The sequence below is a fragment of the Onychomys torridus genome, chromosome 3 (genome assembly GCF_903995425.1).
Source record: "Onychomys torridus chromosome 3, mOncTor1.1, whole genome shotgun sequence".
NCBI classification, from domain to species: Eukaryota; Metazoa; Chordata; class Mammalia; order Rodentia; family Cricetidae; genus Onychomys; species Onychomys torridus.
Window position 1 is genome coordinate 139,517,318 of NC_050445.1, and position 18,517 is coordinate 139,535,834.

Sequence of the window (18,517 nt, forward strand, 5' to 3'; positions counted from 1 at the left end):
GATCACCAGCTTCTACCAACCAAAAGGCTAAGAATGTTGGCAGAACACCTGAGGCCTATAGCAGAGATGTTCTGACTTTCTTTAACCCATCCACCTAATGTTGCCACCAGTGGATTTAATAAGTACCTTAACATACGGCTTTCTTTGTTCTGTTACTATAATAACAGTTTGGTGAAACTGTTACCACATTAGAACACAGACTTTGAAGTAACCAGAATCTGTGTTCTTGGGCCATGATCTTTCTTTCATATTTGGCTTCAGAATAAACTTTCTTATCCCCTCTAACGTGAGAGTTATGTCTCTGACATTGACAGATCAGAGCCTTGCCCTGATCCTGGAGAGCTACGCATATGCTCCCAAGAGGCCATGGCAGAGTGAGAAGGGGCCTAAGGAGGCCTCTGTGGACCCAGTATTTCTACTATGTTCTGTCCAGTCACCCTGCTTAACATGAGCATCCCATCCAACTATCTTAAGGAGAGGAACCTCCAGGAACCCCGTTCATTTGATGGACCAGTATGAACCAGGCTCAAGATCTGAATCTTGACCATGACTTAGGAGCTTGGAATGTGGATAGAAACATCAGGGCAGCCAGAAGTTATAAATAGAACCAGTTCCTCCTTCGCCCCATTCAATCTCTGCTGGCTGGCCAATGGGAAACTGTCCTCTGCCCCGAGTGAATTCTTGAACCCACTGCTTTGGACCAGTTCAGGCTCTAGGCGCCTCCACACCTCCTCCAGGGGCAGCCTCATGACACCCACTCTGGAGCTGGAAAGATCAGGGCCAGGCAAACAACTTGTACTTTATACATTCCGCCCTCCTTTCTTTATTCACTCCAGGCCTAGGAATGCTCACCCTCACCCCCTTCTCCTTTGTCAGCTGTTGGAGTTGAAACAATAACATAGCTTCGGACCTCTGGCTCTTGCTTTTTCTCCTGCCTTGCCTTCACACCCCCTGGGGAGACACTCTTGCCTTCTCTCCCTTCCTCTAGATGGGGCCTAACATCCCCAGGGAAGAGGCCTGGTCTCCTCTGATGAACTGAAAATGGGATTAAGACGGGCCACAATTGGGTCTGTACAGCTGCCCAGGAGGGTGAAGTCATGGATTGATGGAGTTGGGGCTGCAGCTCTCTGCCAGCTTCTGGCACCACCGACAGGAGATGAAAGAAGACAGAGGTAGCTGGTGCCGGGCACTGGAGCCAGGAGATGCTGGAAGTGCAAATTAGCTGACCCTTATTTTGTGTCCCTGCCAGAATGGTTTAGCAGGGAGCCAAAGTGAAGCCTTTGCAGACAACTGGCGAGTGATAAGAGTTGAGAGCACTTGCTAGCCATCTCAGCATAAATCACTTCATTTTGATTTTCAGCAACTGTCTGAGGTCAGTATTGCTACCTGGATAGATCAGCCATGAGTGACAGGACATTTCAGGTGACAATGGCTTGTAGTTAGTGTTTTCCTCTCTCATGTGCAGCTCAGGGCAGGATGTTCAGGGCCAGGCCAGAATCCCATGCTGTTGGCATCCGAGGTTCTTCTGTCTCATTTCTCAAGGCCCTCAGGTCGGAACTTGTAGCTCATGGCCCAGGAGGCGTCTCAAGCTCCAGGCAGCACAGTCACATTCCAGCAGTGGAATGAGAAGGGACAAGAAAGGAGGCCCCTTGCGAGGATGTTCCTGGAAGGTACAGGCTGCTTTCCTGCTTCTGTCCTGTTAATCCCAAGGGCAAGAATAACACCACTGCCACAGTTTGAGCCAAATTTGAAGCAGGCTTGATTTTTTTGGGTGCACCCAAGAGCTGGCTAGTGACTGTCTCAGCCTAAGTTAGTTTAAAGAGAGCAGCCCCGAATCCATCTCTGGGGCCCTTTTAAAGGTATAAAATGATGAGTGGTTTTACAGAAGGGAGACAATGGGGCAGTAAGGAAATTAGAAAAATCTTAAAAAAAAAAACCATTATGTGGTCACCTACCATGTGATTAGAGAGAGGTCAGTGAGGGTCAGGGTATTCTAAAAAAGAATCAAGGTCATAGATTGGGGAAGGTCAGGTTCCAGGAATCAGAGAGCTACTCAACTCTCCCAGTAAAGAGAATCTTAGTTTTAAAAACACAGCATAATGGCTCCTGCCTTCAAAATGGAGTCAGGCAGGTCCCTTACTTCTGGGCACAGCTGAGTGTTGTGACTGCTCTGGGCAGCAGACAGGACAGGACATGGAATTTCACTCCTGGTGAAAGCTGAAAGTTGAGGGTCATAACAAGATGAGAAGCAGACCCGGGCCTCACTCAGTCTTCCCTACAGTTTCTTTAGGGGAAACAGGGTCAAGAAGTGAGATTGATGTCTTGAAGTCACATGCTTTGAAAGGGCGGAGTTGGGATTCTAGCCCAGCCATGCTCCTAGATCCCCTGCATTTACCATACTACCTTCTATCTTTGATGCCCAGGTCTCTTGTATAGAATGGCACACCAGTTGATTATAGCCTGTCCATATCCTCTTGTATCCTTAATTTTATTTTATTATTTTTTAATATTTCCTTTTCTTTTTTTCTTTTTGTTTTTAAATATTTATTTATTATGTATACAGTGTTCTGTCTGCATGTCTTCAGGTCAGAAGAGGGCACCAGATCTAGTTACAGATGGTTGTGAGCCACCATGTGGTTGCTGGGAATTGAACTCAGGACCTCTGGAAGAGCAGTCAGTGCTCTTAACCTCTGAGCCATCTCTCTAACCTGTATCCTTAATTTTATTTAAAAATTATTATTATTATTATTATGATACTTTAAAAAGATGTATGTATTTTTTTAATCGTGTGTGTGTGTGTGTGTGTGTGTGTGTGTGTGTGTGTGTGTGTGTATGTACACTGTGTGTATGCACCAGCCTTAGAGGCCTATGGAGGGCATTGGATTCTCTGGAACTGGAATTACAAGTGGTTTTAAGTTGCCATGTGGGTGCTTGGAACTGATCTTAAGTCCCTTGGAAGAGCAGTGAGTGTTCATGACTGTGGAGTCATTTCTCCAGTGCTGTTGTTGTTACTTGTAACACACACACACACACACAGAAAGAGAGAGAGAGAGAGAGAGAGAGAGAGAGAGAGAGAGAGAGTCTATGTGTGGGTCCCACAGCACACACATGGGAGATCAGGGGCCTCCTAAGTGATCAGTTCTGTCCATCCACCTTGATGTAGGTTCTGGGAATCAAACTCAGGTTATCTGGTTTGTGAGCAAGTGCCCTTATCCAATGAGCTAGCCCCTCTCATATACTCTAAATTATTGCAGATTATTCTGATACACAATACATATACATGCTGCGTAGATAAGAGTCATACCATATTGAATAGTGAAAATTGAGAATAATGAAACGGGGGGGGGGGAGTAGGTACATGTTCAGTTTGGATGCAACCTCTTGGTCTGAATATTTCAAATTTTTGTTTGACCGTGTGACCATGAAATCCTTGACTCACTGTAACCTGTGATTTGATGACAAGTGACTGAACTATGGGTACAGTCAGGCCTCAAGTCTGGTTACTGCATCACCGGTGCAGTGGTCCTGAAGTCAGGTTAAGGCATCACTGGTACAGTGGTCCCCAAGTCTGGTTACTGCATCACTGGTGCAGTGGTCCTGAAGTCAGGTTACTGCATCACTGTACAGTGGTCCCCAAGTCTGGTTACTGCATCACTGGTGCAGTGGTCCTGAAGTCAGGTTACTGCATCACTAGTACAATGGTCCCCAAGTCTGGTTACCACATCTCTGGTACCAATGGTCCCCAAGTCAGGTTACTGCATCACTGGTGCAGTGGTCCTGAAGTCAGGTTACTGCATCACTGGTACCAATGGTCCCCAAGTCAGGTTACTGCATCACTGGTACAGTGGTCCTGAAGTCAGGTTACTGCATCACTGGTGCAGTGGTCCTGAAGTCAGGTTACTGCATCACTGGTACAGTGGTCCTGAAGTCAGGTTACTGCATCACTGGTACAGTGGTCCTGAAGTCAGGTTACCGCATCACTGGTACAGTGGTCCTGAAGTCAGGTTACTGCATCACTGGTACAGTGGTCCTGAAGTCAGGTTACCGCATCACTGGTACAGTGGTCCCCAAGTTGCTCAGTAGCAGAATTCCTTTAAACTCTGAAAAATTAACTGAGGACTCATGTTTGCTTATTTGGACTATAGTTCTCGATATTTACCATATTAGGCATTAAAACAGGGGAATTAAAATATTAATTAATTAAGAAATGATAAAACTCATTGTATTTTATATAAATAAAAAATTATTTAAAAAATTCCCAAAGGTAGCTCTAAATTCCAGAAAAAAATCAAGGCAGAAGAAGGTATTATTTCACAGGCTTATATTTTTCTGATGCCTGGCTCGAGGAGATTTGAGTATGAGAATCCAGCTTTTATCTCTTAAGCCAGATATCAAAGAGGGATTACTGAATAGCAGTTGGAGGAGGGTGAGAGCATGAAACCCAGCATTCCAGGAGGTGCTGGATCTTAGTACTTCCTGGAAGATCTTGGTGTCTGTAGGGGCTCCAGGGCTATCATTTGAGAATTGCTGACCTAATTAGTAAATTCTTTGAATTTTTTTTATTAAAAAATAAATTAGTGGCGGGCGGTGGTGGCGCACGCCTTTAATCCCAGCACTTGGGAGGCAGAGCCAGGTGGATCTCTGTGAGTTGGAGGCCAGCCTGGTCTACAAAGCGAGTTCCAAGAAAGGTGTAAAGCTACACAGAGAAACCCTGTCTCGAAAAACAAAAACAAACAAACAACCCCAAAATTAGCATACACAGTATTCATCATGGTATTTTCCAACAAAACCTTTTTTTAATTCATTTTCCTTCCCACCTCCTCTCCCTCCTGCCCTCTTGTGTCTTTTGAGACCACCTCTGCCATTACCTCCTCTCTGCTCTGATGGCGTGTCCTGTTGCCCTCCTGCCTCTTCCCGAATGCTTGCTTCCTCCTCTTGTGGTCTCCTTTCTAGTTTTATGGCTTACACTCACACTCACCCACTTACAGACACATGTATAAACACTGTAAGCTGGGATCCACATACGAGAGAGAACATGCAACTTCAGCCTTTCTGAGACTGAGTTAATATATATTTGTGTGTGTGTGTGTGTGTGTGTGTGTGTGTGTGTGTGTGTGTGTATGTGCATGTATATATGTGTGCATGTGTGTGTGTATGTGGGTATATATGTATGTGTGTATGTATAATTTTTTCTAGATCCATCCATTTTCCTGGTTTTGTTCTTCTTTACAGCCGAGGACACTGAGTATATATACCACATTTTTATTACTCTTTCATTTGTTGATGGACATCTAGGTCAGTTCAACTTCTGTGCTATTGTGAATAGTGCAGCAATGCCCGTGAATGTGCAGGTAGCTCTCCAGTAGGAGGTGGAGAGCGTTGGGTATGTGACTGGAAGTGCCGTAGCTGTGTGATATGATGTGGTTCTAGCTGAACGTTTTGGGAAGCCTTCCTTCACACTGACTTCCATAATCACTGTATTAGTTTATGCTCCTGCCAGCACTGAAGAAGGGTCCCTCTGTCCCTCTGTCTCTGTGGTTCTTACCTGCATTTGCTGTTGTCTCTTGTCTTGATGACATTGTGACAGCGGTGACAAAGAATCTCAAATTAGTTTCACTGTGCCTTTTCATGATGGCTGAGGATGCCGAGCACTTTACCCATGAGTCTTTGCCTCAGCCCCATGTATGTATGTATGTATGTATGTATGTATGTATGTATTTATTTATTTATTTTTGAGATAAGATTGTGCCATATAGTCTATCCTGGCCTCCATTTCCCCATCTTTCTGCCTCAACCTCCGAAGTACTTGGAATACAGGCACATGCTGCCATATTAGGAAGACCTGGGAAATTTTTTTCTTTCTCCAATCTTATCCCAAACTGACAGGATAAACACTTTTTTCTTTGAAGGAAATACTGTGTCCTTCAGAGGTATCTGCCAGTCTCTGAAGGCCTAATTTGCAGAAACTGCAGGGGTTTTGAGACAGCTTTATTTACATGGGCCAGAAGAGGTTCTCAGTTGTAGAAGAGGGATGGGGTTTGTATTTTGTGTCAACCTTTGGTTGAAACAGAGCCGGGCAGGGAGGCTGTGTGGAGCCTTCCAGATGGGCTTCCTCTGGGTCAGCAGCTTCTGGCTGGGAGGGCTCACAGGAGCTAGAGATGACTGGCCCAGGCCTCCAGCTTGGCTCTTTTGGCCCTTTCATCCCCGACTCACCAATTTTCTTGACTTCACACATGTCCAAGGAAGGCACACAGAGATATTCCTCGGTGTCTTAGCTTTCCATTGCTGTAACATAATATCTGAGAAAAGCAATTTGATGAACGAAACGTTAATTGTTGCTCATGGTTTCAGAGGTCCATGGTCATTTGTTCCCATCAGCTTGGGCCCATGACATTTCAACGCATCATAGTGGGAGTGTGTGGCTGAGAGAAAGTGTGCTTCATGGTGGCCAGGAAGCAAAGAGAGAGGAAGGGGCCCAGGGTACTATCTCCTCTTTGTAGGCACATCCCCAATGACCTAACCTCCTTCCACTAGACCCCACTACCTAAAGGTTCTACCCTCTCCAAGCAGTGCTCCAGGCTGGGGACAGTGTTGTCTAGCATGTCCCACCTTTTGTCCTTAAGTCCTTAAGACTTTACTTGGCTTTGGGATGCTTTCCCTGGCATCTCAGCCGCAGGTTTCCTCCAGCTACGATGGGCAGCACCACTGAGAAGGTGACCCCAGGTAGGGACGAAGCCTTCGGTCTGCGTGCAAACAGGCCCACGGAGCACCCGAGGGACTGGAGATGACTTACACCTGTTTCATTACTGCTTTGTTTAGCCCAGCATTTGTACCCTAAGGGTGTGCCTCCTGTCCTTTGAAATCATGTAGGAGGAACTGGGGAGAAGGGTACCTACGTGAATGCAGTTCAAGAATGGTGGCATCCAGAGGACTATGAGAGAAGGGAGTTGCAGGAAGCCTTCCTGGAAAAAATGGGCCTTCTGAACTCTGTCAGGAAGGGCTTCAGAGAGAGGAACTGCTGGTCAGCGGAGGGATAGACTCTGCCTCCAGCTTTGTGATTGCCAGAATCTACCCCAGGAGCTTTCTTTTGCATTCCTTGAGCTAAACACAGTGCCTGGGTGTAGTAGACGTGCCAGTGGAAGAATCCATCAAGGCGTTTTCAAGTAATGCCTGGGCTGGGGCAGGAATGGGATGAGAGGGGAAGGCTGAGGTCAGGTCAGCGAGGGCCGGGTCCCCCTGCTTTCCAAATGAGCTAGAATGTTTCCTTTTACATTGGAATGCGGCGGTGTAGATTTGGTTTTATATGCAGCAGAGGCTGCGCTAGAGACCCAGAGGCCAGGGCTTCCTGAGGTGGAACAGAGAAGCCCCTGAGTGGCTGAGACGGAGAGAGAAGCATGCCTCTGGGTACTGCTGTAGCGTGAGAGTGGATCATACTGGAGGCGACAAATCCTGCCTAGCCACTCAGGTGTGGACCAGGTGAGGGCAGGCTGACCAGCAGAAGCTTGGAGGAGAAGATGAGAGCCCATATTTATTTTTTTTCTGTGAGGGAGAAACTGTAGCTAGATTTCAGGTGGGTGCCACAGGGACTGAAGAATTTGTTCTAAGAGGGGAGGAGGCAGTTTCTGCAGAATCACACGCCCATCCTGCAGTGAAATAACCTGAAAACACCCGTCTTGCTGTGGCTTTCTACAAACCACTTGATACCTCCAGGGACCTCCCAGGAAACATGCTGGAGTGTTGTTTCCCGTTTTCCCTTTGATCTGGGACAAGACTGACCCAGGCCAATGGCAGATGCGCCAGGCTGGCCTTGGCTTGCCAGGACTCCAGGCAGGGAGGATGCCTGAACTGCAGTTTTTCTTTCTTTGAGTGCTGCTGTGTCCTGCATGGAGACAATGACTAGTTCATCCTCTCTGTCTGCAAGAGCTGGTCCCATGGTGTAGAGCAATTGCCTTGACGGAGAGCCCTAGGGCAGCTATGGCAGTAGGTTCCCATGGCCTGGCAATTTTCATTTTTTCTTTTGTTTTTCTCTTTCTAACTTTGAACAGTGGGTGGTAAAACAAGTAGGCAGGAGCCGAGCAGCTGGACACTCTCAGCTGCCCTCTGTGAGAGCCCTGACCTTGTTCCTTGAGTGGTATTTTTATGAGCAGACAGTGTGGCAGAATGGAAACAGACCCAGACCTCAGCCTCCTTCCCTGAGCTTCAGCTTGCCTCCTTGCTACTTTGGGAGGATCACGACCTTCCCAAATAAGAAATCAACAGAAGCTGCCCCTCTGCTTGCCAGGGAGCCCCCAAGATACCAGAGAATTGATAATGTTGTCATGGTGACCGTTATCCCCACATGGTCCAAGGAGATAGAAATGAGAGAAGGGATGAGAGTGTCCTGTCCTTCTGGAAACCTGCTTGCCATGGTGGAGACAGGCGAACAGAAGGGACTTCTCTGGTGGTCACAAGATAGATGATGATATGGGTCGCCATTTCTTGGGATGAATCTCTGACCTGTGTGATTCCATTCACTACTCGGTGCAGACTTAGAGTAGGAACTATGATCATCCTCCACATCCCACAATAAACTGGGGCTCACACAACTGGTACATGCATGAGCCTAAACCTGCACTCGGGGCTGTGGAAGTTGAGTAAGGCCAAGGCAGACCAGCCAGCCCCTGTCACTCTCTCTGGTCACCAACTTTGGAAATCTATTTCTCCTTAGGTAGAATACCCAAGGTGGCTAGTGGAAGGACACATGTAGCTGAGACCCAACTGGCCAGAGCATCCCCCAAAGTATCTTCATTCATGATGGCCTATTTGGGGGCAGGCACTGTGACATCTCCATAGCAACCCATGAAGTAGCATGAAGATGGTTATCTCCATTCACTCAAGGATACTCCTTTCCACCAGGCAAGCTAATTATTAATCTAAGTTCCCCTACCAGAGAATGGCCACAGAGACATTGACTGTACAGGAGGGAACTGAGGAAGGTGGAGATAAGGAGGGGCAGGGCATCTTTTGCTGCTGTGGCCGGCTTACACCCTCACATCCCCTGAAGGTTTGGAGTTTGTTGCGGTAGTGCCCCTGCTACCACCACCCATTTACCATGTCCGAGCGAGGGGCTGTGGATCCGAAAAACAGAGACAAAAGACAGCGGGTCATTCGTGCCAGGGGATGCTGAATGCCGTTTATTGAAGAAGGGAGGGAACCTTAAATACAGGCTTACAGCACAATGGAGGAACCCTGGAGGGCAGAAGTTTGCTACTGAATGTTCTACACTCTTGCATCTAAGCTGTTTACACCAAATGCAGGATACACAAACAAAGAACTTCCCTTAAGCATTCAGGAGGGTGGAGACCGGCAGGGAATCAGCATAGGGAGGACATCAAGGTCAAGGTCAGGCAAGCAGGGCAGCATTACCCAACTTGGGAGTTCCAGGGCCCTACAGGAGTTCAGTAGCCCATGCCAATAGCAGCTGCTTTTCTAAGGTGCACAGTGGACCCAGGCCTTACTGTGGTTGTACCACAATTGTGATGTTATCTTCTGCTTGCCTGATTCTCACTGTGGACTCCGGATGGACCAGTCCAGGTGAGAGGCATGGCCCCAGCACAGGGCTGCTGTGAGCAGGACACTGATTCCATAGGACCATCGGGTGTCCCTAGTGTCATGAAGGATCTTGAGATTGTTGGCATGCAGGTCAGACTTCTCTTACCTCTGGGATTTCCCTGGTGCCACAGTGCCCTCAGACCTGACTCCCTGCTCTCGACAAATGTGAGCTTTCTCTGAATTTCTTCTCCTCAAAACTAGCAATTTATATCTTCTTTTTCTACTATCCTGTTTGCAAACACTGATGGGGTCCAGTTTAGCATCCATGGCTCAGTATATATATTTTATATAAAGCTATTTTTATAATATACAGCTATTCTGGTGCTCTTTTCTTCCTAGCCGAGGTTGTAAGACCTTTGACTAGCTGCTGACCTCCAGCAGGAGGCATGCATATGCATAAAAGAAATTATCCATAAACCAACTGTGGTTTTATCCAAAGCATTGTATTGGATTACACTGAAGACATCATTGACTCTAATGTACATCACCAGTCTACGCGGTACTAAGAGTAAAAAGCTTCCAGTTAAAGCATGCCACCTATGGCTGGAGGTACCCCAGCTACAGAGACAGTTACAGTAAAATAAAAAAATAAAAATCAAAACAACAACCAGCAGCAGGCATTTGGAATCATTAAAACACAGACTGTAGAGGTGTTTGTAAGTAAAACAGGTGGGCGTGTTTATACTAATAAATCAACAGAAGAAAGGACTGACAGTTCCAAACCTGCCTTGTGTAGTAGGTTGAGTTGAGGGTATCAACAGAGGGGAACCCAAAATAAGCCTTGCCTTGCTTTTCTCTTCCCTTTTCTCTTCCCTTCTCTTCTCTTCTCCTCTCCTCTCCCCTCCCCTCCCCTCCCCTCCCCTCCCCTCCCCTCCCCTCCCCTCCCCTTCCTTCCTTCCTTCCTTCCTTCCTTCCTTCCTTCCTTCCTTCCTTTCTTAAAGAAGGGCAGCATTGGCTGTCTGGAACTCACTCTGTAGATCAGGCTGGCCTCGAATTCACAGAGACCCTCCTGCTTCTGTCTCCCCTTTCCCCCAGTGCAAGGATTAAATGCATGAGCCACCACCACCCAGGCATTTAATAGGCTTTTAATGTGTTATTGCCAAAATGGAAACTGATCCTATTGTTTCCTCGCAGTGTCCTGGGGAATGTGTCAGAAAATGTGTTCCTAAGTCCCATCCCTAGTCTGCGGTCTTTAAATCTATGGAGATGAGGTGCAGGAAACTCTTTGAATACACCAAACCTCCTTCGGTTAGATACTTTATTTGGTAATGAAGAGGATTAAAATCAGGGAAGGTAGGTGGCCAAGGCAGGGTGGAAGAGTCTCTGCCTCCATCACTGGACCCTGAAGCTATGCAGTCCGAGCCTGAGCTCAATGAGCACGCCTCTTCTTGCTTTTCTGCCAGGTATTAGGCGACTTCGCACAGAGCTCAGGCTGTCCATTTCCAGGCCCCATCTAACACTTAGCTTTAGTTTTGGTCTACCTCACAGGCGTGTGCCACTGTCTTTCCTCTGTTTGGACTGACAGACATAACTCTGCAGATAGCACCTGCTGGATCCTGAAGGGACAACCTTGGTTTCCCTTAGTGCCATCCTCAGAGGGACAGTGAGTGAACATATGGCCAAGGCCAGGACCACCCCTGGGCCATGCTGAAGAGCCTCTTTCCCCGCAGGCCATGTGGGAGCAGTGCCAGCTACTGAAGAGTGCCTCGGTGTTCGCCCGCTGCCACCCTCTGGTGGATCCCGAGCCTTTCGTGGCCCTCTGTGAGAAGACTTTGTGCAGTTGCTCTACTGGGCCGGAGTGCGCATGCCCCACTCTCCTGGAGTATGCACGGGCCTGCGCCCAGGAAGGGATGGTGCTGTACGGCTGGACCGACCACAGCGCCTGTCGTAAGTTGCTGTTTGCCCTGTGCTGGGCACAGGGTGTTTGTCCTGGGGTGGTGGCACTCCACGTTTTGGAGCTGTGTCTACTGAGCCCTATGTCCTGAATGGCTTCTGCCCTGCCACCTGGTCCTGTGAGCACTGGCCTGAGTAGGAGTCCCTTCCCTCACGGTCTGGGTGGAAGCTGCCTTTCAAGGCCCTGTCCCTACTTCTGTCTCTTGCCACATCCTCCCAGAACCCCACGACTCCCTCAGGAAGTCCATTCCCTGACTTCCCACAGTTGTCTCTGCTTCAATGCAGCAGGCGCTTAGGTCTCAGGGTTTGTCCTCACGGTTTTCCCGAGGTTATCCAAGCCGCGGTGGGGTGGCCCCAGGGAGACCAGAAAGCCTTCATTAAGCCTTCCCTTTTATTAACTCATCTTTCCGGCCTCCAGGCACAGTGCGTACTGTCCCTTCCATCCTGCCTTACAACACCCAGTTGGCATCTCTAAATCTCACTGGGCCCATAGTCATTGTCACCATCTCCAAACTACCGTGATTAAATAGAGACTTCTGGTCACCTTGCAAAAGATCGCTCTCTCACCACCCTTGATCAAAAGCCACTCGATGGACAGCTGGCTGGCTAAAATTAGGCAGATAATGTGGACTGAAGGAGGCACAGGGCCTGGCTGGTGTTGACTCTGCACACTGGAGTTTCACCATCTGGCAAACAGCTTTGCCATCAGCTTTGCCTGTCGCCTCTGCTGTGGGGGTGTGGGAAGATGGGGGTGAGAGCTGTCATCTCCCCTGCATAAGGGAGTGGTTGTTCTTTCAGACCTTTGAAGGTAGGCTGGAGGAGATGCCTGAGAGATGGTCTTGAAGAAGCTGGAGACAATTGTTTGGGGAGAGCCAGCCAGGCCTTGCCCACAAGGGTCTGTGTATGCCATGTGGTGAACAGAGAGATAGTTTGGCAATAAAGCTCAAAGGCAGCCCAGCAAAACAGTGGAAATACATGACTGTCACCAAAGTGGGCATGGGAAGAATGTGCCCTAGCTGGGGATGAGGTGACATTTGGTGGGAGAGGATATCATGAGGAAGAGGGGTTCTTAGAGGAGGAAGTGTTAGTTTCTTGCTAGTCCCTGGAAGCCATTCTTTTTTTAATTAATTAATTAATTAATCAATCAATTAATTTTTAGCTCAGAATTTGGTGTTGCTCTGAGAAAGTTTTAGAAAATCACAGAACACTTAGAGACAAAAGATGCCCAAGCTTTCTTCATGGAGAACGGAGGACAAATAGCCATGAGGCAGGGGTGGCTGGCCCAGGCACCCCAGTGAGTCTTAGCGTGGACTTTGCAAAGTGGAAGATGCTCTTTCAGGGAAATGCTGGCTTCAGGACCATGGGCTGGCGGGCTGGAGATGGCCCCTGGGACCTTGCAATGGAGTGGACAGTCAGAGCGGCCAGGCTGGCTGTACTTGCGGTATGGTTTGGAAGCTGCCATGCTGGTGAACTGCTTGGGGAGACTCTTTGATTTGTCTTTCAGACCCAGCATGCCCTGCTGGCATGGAGTATAAGGAGTGCGTGTCTCCTTGCACCAGAACCTGCCAGAGCCTGCCTATCAATGAAGTGTGTCAGCAGCAATGTGTGGATGGCTGTGCCTGCCCTGGTAATAAACCTCTCTCTTCATCTGCAAACCTGAGGCTCTGCCATTGCCCTTGGCTTTGGGAAGAGAGATGAAGGCCACTTGTGCTTTGCCCTCATGGCTGTAATCAGAGATCTTTTATTTAGCTGTTTCTAAAGTCTTTGTGCAAAAAGCTCAGGATTAAACTGGTCTTTAGTTTTAGTTTATGTTTTCCCATGGTACTGTATTCACAAAGCTCTGTGTCTCGGGAACTAAGGATGGTCTTAGCCCTAACAGTGACTTTTTTTCAGGGAACTCCCGGCCTGATCTGAGCTGTGGTTTTGTTTTCTCAGTTAGGGTTCAGGACTCCAGTCTGGGAGAAAGGTCTTACATGTCCTAGGTTTGCCTTGTGCGCTCTGCTGAAAAGGGCTTTGCGTTGGAAAGTCTCTGGCTAGGAGACTGAGTGACAGTCACAAGCTGCATTCAGCTATGTAGAGTAGGAAGGCTCATGACTTCGCTACTGGATGCCGTGGAACAAAACTATTGACTCCATGCAATCCTGTAGGCAACGGAGAGAAATAACCCAGCACACTCATGCACATTGCATCATGCAAGTTCTTTGAGATTCCCCAAAGATTCTCCACTGGACAACCCCAGTAAGCACTCCGGCCCATTCTTGCTTCTGTAGAGTGGAGGTTGATATCTCCCACCCACATGGTCCATCAGGGATAGACATTGTAGTACATTTTAGTTTTTCAGAAGCACTAAGCTTTTGATTACCCATGGGGTCCCAGAAGTGGAAGATGAATAATGATGATGTCTTTCCTTGATGCCCTTGAATCCAGACGGAGAGCTCCTCGATGATGGCCGCTGTGTGCAGAGCTCCGAATGTTCTTGTGTGCACGCTGGGAAGCGGTACCCTCCTGGCACCTCCCTCTCTCAAGACTGCAACACTTGGTAACTGGGGCTACATAGCGTGGTCTACACAGTGGTTTTGGGAGGGGAAGCTGGGGCAGGAAGGACAATGTCAGGTGGACCAGGAGCTGTCCTGGGTTGAGAGCAGGGGCTGGGGAGTTGGCAGAGGGATCTGAGCATGTGTCGAAAGCAATGGTGATATGCAAAGATCATGTCACAGATATGCCTCGAGGGAAATCAGAGGGACACATCTTTTCCATGCAGCTGACAACTCTAGCTCTTTCCAAATGATGGTTTGGTGAATGATGCTTGTCCTCTGCAAAGAGGTTATATTACATTAAGCACACAGCATCTCTCCTTAAATCTTTTGTCTGCTGGGTGATAGTAAACAGAATTCCCTAGTAGGGACTCCTTGGACTGTATTCTAGAGCCTAGGCAGTCCTAGCCTGGGCACCTGTCCTTGCTTAGTTCCAACATCTCTTCAAGACTGTCTCTGCACATCAGCTCACTGTCCTCTGTACATTGGAGGAAGTAGCACCTTGTCCCACCTCCAGCCCTTCCCTGCTTGCGGCCTCTAGTGCAGTGGTTCTCAACCTATGAGTAGCTACCTACCCCTTTGGGGGTCAAATATCAGATATCCTGCATATCAGATATTTACATTATGATTCATAGCAGTAGCAACATTACAGGTTTGAAGTAGTGATGAAATCATTTTATGGTTGGGGGTCACCACTGTATAAAAGGGTTGAAGCATGAGGAAGGTTGAGGACCACTGCTCCAGTGCCTGCTGAGCCTCAGGGGTCCTCCCTTTACTGCCCAGCCTGGCTCTGGCTCACAGATCTTTCTTGTGTCCCCTACCTGTTGTGCATGGGGAGAGGAACAAGACTCCTTACTACCAGAACAGATCTTTGGGGCCCTGAACAGCCTAGGTTTTCTTTTCCTCTTTAGTTTCTTCCCCTTTATGATATCTCCAAGGATCCTTTGTGGCCAAAGCCATGTGCTGTACCACGCTGTTAACCTTTTAAAGACTGCTCTGACGTCATTCCCTTCTTTATTCCTGTATCTCTTCCCTGGGGAGGGCCGCACCATCTGTGGTGAATGTTAATTCAGTTAGGTACCCTCCTGACAACACCAATGACCTGAGCCTCTTTTGTCCAACAGTATCTGCAGAAACAGCCTGTGGATCTGCAGCAATGAAGAATGCCCAGGTAGGCTGTGTACACTTTTTCTCCCCTTTCTCCGTGGAGGGGCGTGTCCTCTCCTGCTGGACAGGGAGCCCAGAGCACAGCAGACAGAGAGTGAGCCCTTTGCAAGACCTCCTGACTTCAGCTCTGGCTTCGGATCTCAGCTGTGCCCTCTGCTCACTGTGGGCCGTGCTGGCTCCCCCACAGCAGTCTAAGTGGGAGTAGATTGCCCTGCCCAACTCCTGTTTGCTCTGGGGATTAAGTTGCTGAGCTCTGAGACCTGAGCAGGCCTGACTAAGCAAAGAGAAGAGAAATTCTTTGGAAAATCAAGAGGAAGAAGAAGGTTCCAACAATTCTTTTAGCTTGATTTTTTTTTTTTTTTGAGTAAAACCAGGTTTCTGTAGCCCCTGTGCACTAGTTAGACAGAGTAATAGTGAAAGGCAGAGAATGGAGACTTATTCAATGAAGTAACACTCAGAAGAGGAACAAATAAAGGAGTTCATGACCCCAAGTCTTCCCAAGAAGTCCTTACTGCTGTCATGAATATCACTTGAGGGGATCAATCCAGTTTCTACAAGATGCTTGCTTCTGAGGCAGGTGCGGTGCAGCCTCATCCTTGTGGATAATTGCCCTCATCTGCCAGGGGTTCTGTCCTGGGAGGTTTTGTTATTCCAGGAATCTAGGTGACTCAAGGGAAAAGGTTAGTAATGACGTTGCTCTGTGCCTTCAGCCAAAGTGAAGGAGACAGACACCAGGAAGGCAGAGATCAATGCCCATCGTTTTTCCCGCCCTTAGCTACCTCCTGGGTGCAAGTGAGAAGTCAATGTTTTTTTTTTTTTTTTTTTTTTTTTTTTTTTTTTTTTTTTTAGCAAAAACAGCTTTTGAGAGCATTTTCATGAGTTCCATTGGAATTTTCTGGAATGTTTGATATGCAGACCACAGTATGGTCCAAATGCTAGGAGAACTAGCAAAGATCTGCTTCCTAGTTACCCATCTGGAAACCGCTTAGGGAGCTGCATTATATCCTCAGCCCTCTGACTCCCTATTTACCCATCTGGAAACCACTTAGGAAGCTGCATTATATCCTCAGCCCTCTGCTTTTACCTGTGTAGCCTCAGCTCTGTTTGTTGCAAACCTTGTCCATTCACAGCTCACTCTTCATGACTCCAGACTTTTCCCTTTGTGCTCACTCATGTGGTGTGTTTGATATGCTAGACACTGTGCTAAGGGTTTTTCATGTTACCTCCTTGTTACAACCGTGAGACAAGTCCAATTTTTTTTCATGCTGCAAAAGAGAAAACAGACAGAGACAGGTTAAGGAGTTTTCTCAAAGTCACAAAATGCTAAGAGGCAGAGGCAGGACTCAAGCTTACCATCAGCTGGATCCTCTACTTGTCCTTCCCTTTGCTGGCCCCAGACTTAGGTAGGCCAGAAGTGGCTTGGATACCTGCACTCATGTGAGGTCTGTAGATTAGAGTCTTTAGGGTCATTTGGAACCTTATGTAATGCATGTCACACTGGGAGAATTCTGGAACTTGATGGGAGCTAGATCAATTGCTTTAGCCCGAGAATGGCCAACCAGTCTTTGTATCTTTTGGGTAATCCTAGAAGAAAGCAGAAAGGACAAAAAATTACTCCTGAAAATTCTGTCTTGCTCTATTTGAGCACAATCACATCCCATGTAAGGGTCTGAATATTGTAGGATATTTGATCACACTGTGTGAAAGGCACCTTCTGATTGGTTTAATAAAGAGCCAAATGGCCAATAGCTAGACAGGAGAGAGCAGAGAGAACTTCCAGGGAGAGAGAGGACCTGGAGAAGAATTTGAGGTGTGTGGGAAATGCCAGTGAGACATGGAGGGAGCTGGACATACAGAATGAAAGAGAGGTAAAGAGCCACATGGCAGAATGTAGATTAATAAAGATAGGTTAATTTAAAAGACCTGGTGGGATAAGCCTAAGGTAAGGCCAAATTTTCATAATTAATAGTAAGTCTCTGAGTCATTATTTGGGGGCTGGTGGTCCTGACAAGAAAGTACTACTACAATTGGCATCCAATGTGGAGGCCCAGCCCATATATCCAAACGTAAGTCTGAGAAAGATGAGAAAGATCCTGGACATGGAGCCCCCTGCTCGCCACATACAGAGGTGTGGTGAAAAAGCACTTGGGCCTCTGGCATGCTAAGTAAAACATCTGGCTGGGGGCAGAGCCAACCACCAGGGCCATGTGCTAAATGGAGCTCCATGGAGGTAGCCTAGCTGGTTAAGGTTTGCCTCATTCAGTCAGAGAAGGCTTCAGGTGTATAAAAAGTCAGGTCCAGACCAAAAAATTGGTACAGACCTCTAAACAGGTACAGAATGCTTAAACATGTGCTTAGATGCTGAAGAAAGAAAAAACAAACCAGCAAGACAGTCATAAAAACAAATAAATAGTTTAAAAATGAATAGTTTATGAATAATAAAGTGAAATCTTTAAAGAAAGAGTAAAGTAATATAAAAAAATAAGGATGGGAAATACACAGGGCTTCTGGATCATGTATGGTACTTTGTTGACTTTAAATTTTTTAAATGCTAACAAATAAAAAGTGATAACTGCTGAGAGATTAGATTGTGGAAAAAGAACCCCTGAATGAAACCAGCTTATATATTTTAAGGATGACTTAACTTTAGAATGGAAGTCAGAAAATGTGTTGCATTGAGGGAGAGGTTATGCCTTTGTTTTCACAGGAAGCTATGAATTCCTTCAAAATTGATGATTAGGTTTAAACAAAAGAGACCTCTTGATTAGGAAAGATGATAGTACATCAACAGCATGGCCATTCAGTTCTCTATTAAACCAATCAGAAGGCAATTTTCACACAGTGTGATCAAATATCCTGCAATATCTGAACCTTCTCATAGCTAAACCTGAAGCACCCAGTGCATAAGCCCTGTGATCCAAAGTGGACAGAATTAGGAGTTTAGCTGTCTATGTTTTCTTCAGACTGACTCACAGCTGTGAGAGTCCTAACATCAGTGACTTCAGGGAGGGGTTTCTATCTACCATCCTTTTGTTCACCCATTTCCCCAACTACTACTAGAGTATATGCTGTATCCATGAAAGTCTGGCTGGTCTGGACAATACAGTCCCATGGTCTTCAGCTCAAAATCTCCAAGAGCTTTGCCAAAGATTCAAGACAGCCTCTTGATGCCCGGAAGGGCAAGTAGCCAGTCCTGACTTGTTGTCTATGGAGTGGTTTCATGCTTTGCTTGCAAAGCTACTAAGATCTTGTCTCATCCTCAAAGCCCTGCTTTGACCCTCCTATCATTCTGTTCACCTCCTCTCATGGTGCCAGATTTAGGCTTATCTCTC

General features: G+C 47.2%; 1 protein-coding gene across 1 annotated transcript in view; it reads left to right on the forward strand.

Moving 5' to 3' along the window:
- The window catches only part of Vwf (von Willebrand factor), a 133,782-nt gene that overhangs the window by 22,475 nt on the left and 92,790 nt on the right, over window positions 1-18,517 (forward strand). The window contains exons 7-10 of the mRNA XM_036181447.1: window positions 11,262-11,478; window positions 12,989-13,111; window positions 13,912-14,023; window positions 15,143-15,189. Of these exons, the coding sequence (XP_036037340.1) occupies window positions 11,262-11,478; window positions 12,989-13,111; window positions 13,912-14,023; window positions 15,143-15,189 (499 nt within the window). The remainder of the gene's footprint in view (window positions 1-11,261; window positions 11,479-12,988; window positions 13,112-13,911; window positions 14,024-15,142; window positions 15,190-18,517) is intronic.